Genomic DNA, 8447 nt, shown 5'->3' with positions numbered 1-8447 from the left:
TCGCGCGCGCCGCGCGCGGTGGATCCACCGCGTCCGCGCGCGAGGACGATGACGCGCGCGCGTCGCATGGTGTTGGCGTCGACGCCTCGATCGCGCGCGAGCGCGATGCCGACGCGAGCGAGGGGCGCGGTGGGACCGTGAGCGCGCGAACGAAGCTCGCGCACCTGATTCCGGGCGTCGTCGCGCTCGTGGGATGCGCGCTCGTGCTCTGGATCGGGTCGATGTTCGTCGAACACCCCGTGTGGCGGTTCGAGCACGTCAGTCGATGGGCGGCGCGTCGAGACGCCGCGGTGGGGTCGGGGGAGGCGATGCGATGTCGGAAAGATGCGAGCGTGACGGGAGGAGAGTCGTGCATGCCCGCGTTCGCGGTCGTGGGGAGTCACGTCGGGGGCGCGCGGCGCCTGCGAGCGCTGATGTCGCAGCACGACATGTTGACAGATTTGCAAAAGACGGTGCACTTTTTTAATCCGGTGTACGGGGCGACGCAAGGGGTGCAGATGTGCGAACCGAAAGGATTGTTGCTCAAGGCGTACTTCGCGAGCGTGCTCGCTGGCAAGGATGCGTGGAGTCCGTACGACCCCGCGCAAACGATGAAGCGCAAGAAGGATGGCGAGGCGTTCGATCGCGCGCTCGGTGACGTCGTGAGCGGCGATTGGTCCGATACATACTTCAACTGCGCGTGCTGCGCGGCGACAATGAAGAGGTTGATGCCGGAGCTTCGACCGATCGTGGTCCTGAGAGATCCCGTGGGACGAGCGATGGCTCGTTACGTTGAGGAGAACCACCCGCACGGCACACCAGTGGAGGCGGCGGGACTCAGCGCGTGCGCGCTCAAGGAAAACGGCTACACGTGGGGCAAGACGGCGAAGAAGACGCAACAAAATCTCGAGCAGTGTCTGGAGGAGACGAAGGGCGAATCCTCCGAGACCGTTGCGCGCGAGTGCTTGGACTTCCATTCCTTCTTGGGCTGGAGCTTGTACGCCGAGTACCTTGAGATCTGGAAGAAAGAGTTCCCCAACCTTCTCGTACTATACGCGGACGATATCGAGGACAATCCCGAGCAAGTGGCGCGAGCCGTGGAGTCTTACCTCGGGCTTCCGCCGAACATTAAGCCCTACGACTTTACCGCTCTGGGCGCGCGGACATCTCGCTTCTCATCTGTGCCGTACGACTTGCAACCGCAGCTTTCTAAGACGGAGGAAGACAAGAAAGCAACGGAAGAGTTGGTGAAATTTTTCGAACCTCATGTCGCTAAGTTGCAGAAAATGGCGAAGGAAGGGAAGATCCCAGCGCTTCCGTACATGTGGCAGCGTCGTTACAACGTGCAAGAGGATCCGACTCGATTTAGTTCTGCGAGAAAATTGCTCGCTGGGGACACGATCATCGTCGACTCACTCGAAAATGAGGATTCGGAGAGCTCGAATATGCACAAGTCTTCAAAGCACAAATCGTCGAAGCACGTTGACGAAGAGAACGCTCCCGACATGCGAAGCATGGACATCGAGGACGTTTTAGGAGCCATTGGTGATTCCATCGCCAAGGCGGAGAGCGACGGCGGTAAGGTAGATAATTCCGCGTCCGTGGAGAGCGAGCAAGAGCCGACGGCACAGGTGGGTAAGAGTGAGCCGAGGACTAAGGATGATGATCTCGTGTTCTTGGACTCACTCGATGGAGAGTACGGGGATTCCAGCGTGGATGCCGCGGCGGCGGTTGGCGCCGATAAAAATCTGACGATTAGCGCAAACGCCACGGATGACATCATGGGTGAGGTGGCGACAAAGGCGAAGAACAAACAAAAGCAAGCAGAGGAGAAGGCGCAGCACATGAAGCCGACGTGGAAGGCGAACACAGTTCGAGGAAGATTTTACTCCGACCTGTACATTCCGATGGACGAATCCGTGCGTGACGATTTGAAGGGTAACGTTTTCGTTCCGGTCGCGGTACCGTATTTGTTCCAGTTTGCCAACGAGTTCAAGCATAAGAATGCTTGGATGGACATAATCGGAATCAAGAAGGAGGAACAAGCTCGCGTGTACAGTGAGCTGTGGCGAGACGACTGCACGCACTCTCAGCAGTGGTCGGGCGAGAACGGTTGCTGTGGTGAGAGTTGCTGTTTCGTCGCGGGTCATCGCCAAGAAATAACTGGCTTCCGTGGATGATTCATCCATATTTAGGACAAACTAGCTCCGTTTCGGTTGTTAAAAAGACACCATCACGATTATTCTATTCTGACGCGCGCTCAATCTCTCGCTCGTTTGTTGGTGTCAATTTCATACACTCAGCCTTAATTCGATTCGCATCGAATTTCGTAGGCTCACGCGCGTACGCTCGAAGGCGCCCTGTTCGAACGCTCGGGTGGAACTCCAAGCTCTGGTGCGCCTCTCGAATGCTAGCCTTGTTTGCCAAGTATTCCTCCTTGGTGATGGCATTTTCCTCGAAAAATTTGCGATCTCGTGCGAGGTCAACGCCGCCCAAGCACGCAGCTAAGATTGGATCCTTCGCTCGGCGCACCCGTATCACGTACGATTCAGAGATGAGAGGACGTAGATCACGCTCGAAGCGCTCCATGAAGTTAGGAAAGAGCGAGCATCCACCCGTGACGAAGACGTCGAGGTAACAGAGCGCGCGCTGGGCGTCACACAAGTCGTCATTCTCCACCGCCTGGGTGACCAGCTCCGTAACGCCGCACTGCCTCGCTCCGATATCGCTCGGGTGAAACAGCGTTTCCGGCACCATGAAGCGTTCGTTAACGAGTGTCAATACTTGATGATCAGGTTCGGCGGGTTTCAGTGCCTTTGCCATGGGCGGCTTTGGTTGCTTCTTCTTTCCTCTCTTCGGTCCCTTGGCTCCAAAATCTTCGTCGTCGTCTTCGTCTTCGTCTTCGTCGTCTTCGTCGTTCTCACCCTCATCCTCGCCGTTTTTGTTTTTGTCCTTTTTACCTTCATCGATGTCCTTGATGTACCCGCGTAAGATGTGTATGCCGTCCGGCAACACGTACTCCCTTCGCACTGCGCCACCCCGCTTGACCTTGCACTTCTCCAACTCGGCCATGACGTCATCAGCGACGTAACACGCCTTTTCCTTCGCGTCCTCGATCACGACGCTCTCGTCCATCATGTTCCACTGCCGAAAACTCACGAGCTCCTTCAAATAATTCGTCAACGTCTTTCCGCCCAGGTTCAACCTGCGAATCCCTCTCGCGATCTCCACTCCCCCACATATCGCCGTCGCGTGCGTGAACGAGAACCCGACGTCCAAAACCACCCCAGCTCGCGCCAGGACGCATAAATCACCCGCATCTCGCCCGTCTTCGGCCTCCGCGCGATCCGCGTATCGCTTCGCCAACTGCGCCGGCGTCGCCACCAGCATTCGGCGAAACCCAAGATCTTCGAACACCATCGCGTCCAACCCCTCCCGCGTCGCCGGAAGCGCGAACGGGGCCTCCGTGATCACCAAGTCACACTTCCGCGCGTCCACGCCCAGATCGCCCTCGAGCGCCTCTCGCAACACCTCCCGCTGGAGCTCCCAGTTCACGCAGTACCCGCGGTCGTGCGCTCGGCGCAGCGCGAGCCCGTTCACGTCCGTCACCGCCGCCAGCGCGCTTCCGCTCACCGACGCCCCCCCCCGCGCGCGCGCGCTCGCGTTCGGCACCGCGATCGGCGTCGTCCCGTCGCCGTCCTCCGCGAACGCGAGTTTAAGCGTTCCCGCGCCCAGGTCCACGACCACGGTGACGTCCGCGCGCGCCGGCGGAACTCGCGCGCGCGCGGGGTCGTCCCGACGTTCGTCGCGCCCGTTTTCGCGGCGCCATTCGCGCGCGCGCGACGCGGTGCGGGGGACGCGCGCGATGGGGCCCCATCGCGCGCGTCCCGCGCCTTTCGATGGACGCGCTCGAAAGGCGTCCCGCGCCTTTCGATCGCGATCGCGCCTTTCGATCGCGCCTTTCGATCGCGCCTTTCGCCCGGTCGCGCGCCGACGCGGCCGACGCCGACGCCGACGACGCCGCCGGACGCGCGCGCGCGCGAGCGCGATGTCGCGCGAGGACGACGGCGTCGAGCGCGATCTCTACGCCGCGCTCGGCGTCTCGAGGACGGCGAGCGATGCGGAGATCAAGCGGGCGTACCGCGGAAGAGCGTCGGCGCTGCACCCGGACAAGATGGGTGGAGACGCGGACGAGGGACGACGTCGAGCGGCGCAGGCGGCGTTCGCGAGGCTCGGTGAGGCGTACGAGGTGTTGTCGGACGGTGATAAGCGACGGACGTACGACGCGCACGGTATGGCTGGGGTGCGGGCGGGACGGGAACTCAGCGCGCGGTTTAAGACGCTGGACGAGTTGCGCGCGGAGTTCGATAAGCAGAGGGCGAAGGAACGAAGGGAGGAGGCGGAAGCGAGGTTGAATTTTAACGGGACGTATGTATTTGGGTTCTCGGCGGCGCACTTGGTGGAGGAGTCGATCGCGAGACGACGACGGGCGTTCACGGATCGGCCCGGGTTGGATTTGACGAGCGCGTCGATGTCGAACTCGATGGAGATCCCGTTGAGCGATGAAGACGCGGCGTACGCGGTCACGCAAGGAACGATGCGCGGTGGACGAGGGGCGGGTAACATCATCCTCGGGTGGCGAAGGCAGTTTTCGCCGTTGACGTCGCTCGATTTGAGCGCGCAGACAGGACACACGAGCGCGTGCACGGCGACGATTTCGCGACAGCTCACGACGAACACCACGGGGGTGATCTCGCACAATTACGTCGCGCAGCAGGGGTGGGGACTACAGCTTATGCTTCAACGGCAGCTGTTCGCGCAGACGCGCGGGCACGTGACGTGGAACGTGGGACCGGTCGGATCGATGGCGACTGGCGCGACGCACGCGTTTGGGAAGAACCAGGTCAAGATCGATCTCACGATCGGACTCGCGGCGAGCGGAGTAGCGGGACATTATTTACGCCAGATGAACGACACGTTATTGTACCGCGTGGGTTGGAAATTAGGTACCGCAGGGGCGGAATTGGACGTCGGCGCGACGAAACAAGTCGACGAAGACACCGCGCTGGGCGCCAGCGTCTCCGTCAGTCTCAGAGGCCTCATGCTGAGACTCAAGCTCAACAGACAGGGTCAGCGCTTCGTGGTGCCGGTGTTATTGACCCCGATGGTGACGTGGCGGAAGTCCCTATTGGCGTTCACGTTGCCACCTATCACCATTGCGTTGTTGCGCCATTTCTTGGTGCGACCGATAGTCAATAGTTACGTGCGAAAGAGACAGCTCGCTTCGAGAGAGAAGAATAAGCGAGCCGTTGCGGCGGCAATGCGAGAAGCGTATGAGTCGATGAAGGTTATCGCAGCGGCGACTGACAAGAAGGCACGGACGGCGAGAGAGCGCGGCGGTTTGGTCATCGAGTCAGCCGTCTTCGGCTGTTTCGATCCGCGACCGAATACTGTGAAGGGGGCGCCCATCGTTCCTAATTTCCGTCCCTGGGCACCGCCAGAGAACTTCAACGCCAATGATGCGTCGACCACGTCCGACGAGTCGACCGCGAGTCGACCGTCTACGTCGGGTCTCCCTCCGCCGTACGTCGAAGTCTCTCGCGCGCTCCAATTCATGGTGGACAGCGATACGCTCGACCTGTACGAAAACGTCGCGATGGACGACCTCTTGGGGTTCTGTGATCCGTGCCCGGGCGAGAAAAAGTACCTACGCGTGCGCTACCGCTACCGACACTCCTTGCACGAGGTCACCATCAAGGAGGACGAGGCGCTCTCCTGTCCGTCGCCCGAGCATCGACTTCCAGAAAAACTCCAAGTCGACGCCGCGTCCGTCTAGCCCACGCCTCGCGAGATCGCGCGCACGCTGTGAAACAAAATGTATTTCACCACCACGAACGCTTTCGCGCGCCGTCACCTTCCCGAACGCGCCCACGACGTCCGCGGAGCTCGCCGAGGCGAAAAGTGCCAATGCTCGATCAACCGCCGCCGCCGCCACTCACTTTCCGTCGCTCCCCGCGCCCTTTTCTCGCGCGCTCGCGCCCCCGCGCGTCATGGCGCCTCCCGGGAAGCCAAACAAAGATAAGCGCAAGGCGAAGACGTCCAAGCGTCTCACAGCGAGCGCGCGCGTTGACCTAGAGATTACCGAACTCGAAGAAATCATAGAAGAGACGAAACCAAAGCCCGGTGAGAATCCGCTCGCGGTGACGCCGCGGAAGAGCAGCGATGGCGCAAACGAGATGTCACTCACGGGCGTTCGTAAATTCATCCATCTACCGCTGTCGTCATCGACGAAATCGGCGTTGAAGGAGTGTAAGTTTAAGGAGATGACGGCGATACAGCGTGCGACGCTTCCGCACGCTTTGTGCGGACGGGACGTGTTGGGGGCGGCGAAGACGGGGTCGGGGAAGACGCTCGCGTACGTGATACCTTTGGTAGAGTTGCTGTGGCGGAAGAAGTGGGGGCGGCAGGACGGCGTGGGAGGGATCGTGATATCGCCGACGCGGGAGCTGGCGATTCAGATTTTTCAGTGTTTGACGCGCGTCGGGGCGAGACACAGCATGTCGGCCGGGTTGTTGATCGGTGGTAAGGACGTGAGTGAGGAGGCGAACAGGGTAAATAAGATGAATATCTTGGTGTGCACGCCGGGGAGATTGCTGCAGCACATGGACGAGACGCCGCTGTTTGATTGCGTCGGGTTGCAAATGTTGGTCCTGGACGAGGCGGATCGCATGTTGGATTTAGGTTTCGCGAAGACGCTGAACGCGATCATAGAGAATCTCCCTAAGAAACGGCAGACACTTTTGTTCAGTGCAACGCAGACGAAGAGCGTAAAGGACCTAGCGCGTCTTGGGTTGAAGGATCCCGAGTACCTCTCTGTGCACGCGGAGAGCGTGCACGCGACGCCGCCAAAGTTACAGCAAATGTACACCACGTGCGCCTTGGAGAAGAAGATTGAGGTGCTTTGGTCGTTCATCCGCACGCACTTGAACGCGAAGACGCTTGTGTTCTTTTCCAGTTGCAAGCAGGTGAAATTCGTGTACGAGATTTTCAAGCGCATGCGACCCGGGGTACCGCTGCAGTGCATTCATGGACGCTTGAAACAGGCTCGACGGCAAGGCGTATTTTACAACTTTTGCAACTCCAAGGAGACAGTGTTGTTCGCCACCGATGTCGCCAGTCGCGGATTAGACTTTCCAGCTGTGGACTGGGTCGTCCAGGCGGATTGCCCGGAGGATGTCGCGACGTACATTCACCGCGTGGGGAGAACGGCTAGATACACCGCCGCCGGAAAAGGTTTGCTGATGCTCACTCCCGGCGAGTCTCACTTCGTGAAGGAGCTCGAGCAGGCAAAGGTACCGCTGAAACCGATCAAAATAAACCCCAAGAAGCAGTCGTCTCGTATTCAGAGCTCTATGCAAGGACTACTCTCGAAGGATTCGGATCTGAAGTACTTGGCGCAGCGTGCTGTGGTTTGCTACCTGCGTTCTGTCCATCTGCAGAAGAACAAAAAAGTTTTCGACGTCAAATCCATCGATGTCGACACTTACTCGTTTTCCATGGGGTTACCTAACGCCCCGCGATTGCGATTCTTGCAGCAAGGCAAAACCGAGGGCGGCGAAGAGGGCTCGTCCGAGGACGATGAAGATGACGAAGACGACGTCAACCCGGCTGGTCGTGATGAGATGGAACATGACGACGACAACGAGTCCTCTGACGACGATTCCGACGACGACGACGATTCTGACGACGACGAAGATGACTATTCCGAGGAGGATGAAGATGACGAAGACGCGCCGGTACGACCAAAGGAGGGCGTCATTCAACGCAGAGGCGGTGGCAGGTTCGGCCTCGTCGTTGAGCAAGGCGACGATGACGATGATGATTTCCTCAACGTGAAACGTGCTGATCACGCCCTCGGAGATAGCGACTCCGAAGACGAGAAGAAGTATGACGCCGACTCGAAGGCTGCGGACATCGCGCGTAAGCGTGCTCTCAAGGGTAAACTTAAGATAAAGGATGGCGGGCATGGCGCGAACAAGCGCTTTGTGTTCGACGAAGACGGTACCACAATGGCACCGCTTGCGGCGCTCGGAGTGAAGAGTGGTGTCGAAGACGTGAGCGCTCCGGGCGAGAACCTGCGAGCGGCTGTCAAAGCACGATACGCAGAGGTCGCCGCTGAGCGGAAAGAGGCCGACAGAGTCGACAAGGGTCGCGAGAAGGCGCGCCTTCGAGAGAGCAGACAGCGCAAAAAGCAAAAGCTTAAGAACGCCGAGGACGAGGCAGAAGGCGCCGTGGCCACCCTGGGAGGAGGCTCGGAGTCCGAGTACGAATCCGAATCCGAAGAGCCGCGCGAGGTACCTCGTAAGAGAAACGTGATCGATCCTGCCGTCGCTGGCATGGCGTCGACCAATCTGGAATCACTCGAGGCACGCGCACTTCGTTTGCTCGAATCGTAGCAATTTAGCGCA

General features: G+C 59.6%; 4 protein-coding genes across 4 annotated transcripts in view; 3 read left to right on the top strand and 1 right to left on the bottom strand.

Moving 5' to 3' along the window:
- The window catches only part of OT_ostta08g01370 (P-loop containing nucleoside triphosphate hydrolase), a gene marked incomplete at both ends in the record, with an annotated part of 2274 nt that extends 115 nt beyond the window's left edge, over positions 1-2159 (top strand). Inside the window, one exon of the mRNA XM_022983536.1 lies at positions 1-2159. This exon is cut by the window's left edge and continues 115 nt beyond it. Coding sequence (XP_022840946.1) covers positions 1-2159 — 2159 coding nt within the window.
- A 64-nt stretch (positions 2160-2223) lies between these two features.
- Positions 2224-3856, bottom strand: OT_ostta08g01360 (Actin-related protein; the record flags this gene model as incomplete). Its single annotated transcript, XM_022983535.1, has 2 exons — positions 2224-3752; positions 3817-3856. 2 exons carry the CDS (start codon positions 3854-3856, stop codon positions 2224-2226), a joined length of 1569 nt encoding a protein of 522 aa, XP_022840945.1.
- A 171-nt stretch (positions 3857-4027) lies between these two features.
- On the top strand, positions 4028-5815 carry OT_ostta08g01350 (DnaJ-like protein C11, C-terminal; the record flags this gene model as incomplete). Its single annotated transcript, XM_022983534.1, has 1 exon — positions 4028-5815. The coding sequence occupies one exon, from the start codon at positions 4028-4030 to the stop codon at positions 5813-5815; it is 1788 nt and encodes a 595-aa protein (XP_022840944.1).
- Positions 5816-6029: 214 nt separating this feature from the next.
- On the top strand, positions 6030-8435 carry OT_ostta08g01340 (Helicase, C-terminal; the record flags this gene model as incomplete). The annotated part of the gene is made up of 1 exon (XM_022983533.1): positions 6030-8435. The coding sequence occupies one exon, from the start codon at positions 6030-6032 to the stop codon at positions 8433-8435; it is 2406 nt and encodes an 801-aa protein (XP_022840943.1).
- Positions 8436-8447: the final 12 nt, after the last annotated feature.

This window comes from Ostreococcus tauri (assembly GCF_000214015.3).
Source record: "Ostreococcus tauri WGS project CAID00000000 data, contig chromosome 08, whole genome shotgun sequence".
Taxonomy (NCBI): Eukaryota; Viridiplantae; Chlorophyta; class Mamiellophyceae; order Mamiellales; family Bathycoccaceae; genus Ostreococcus; species Ostreococcus tauri.
The sequence above is the reverse complement of the archived record's forward strand: the minus strand, read 5'-3'. Positions and strand labels throughout refer to the sequence as shown.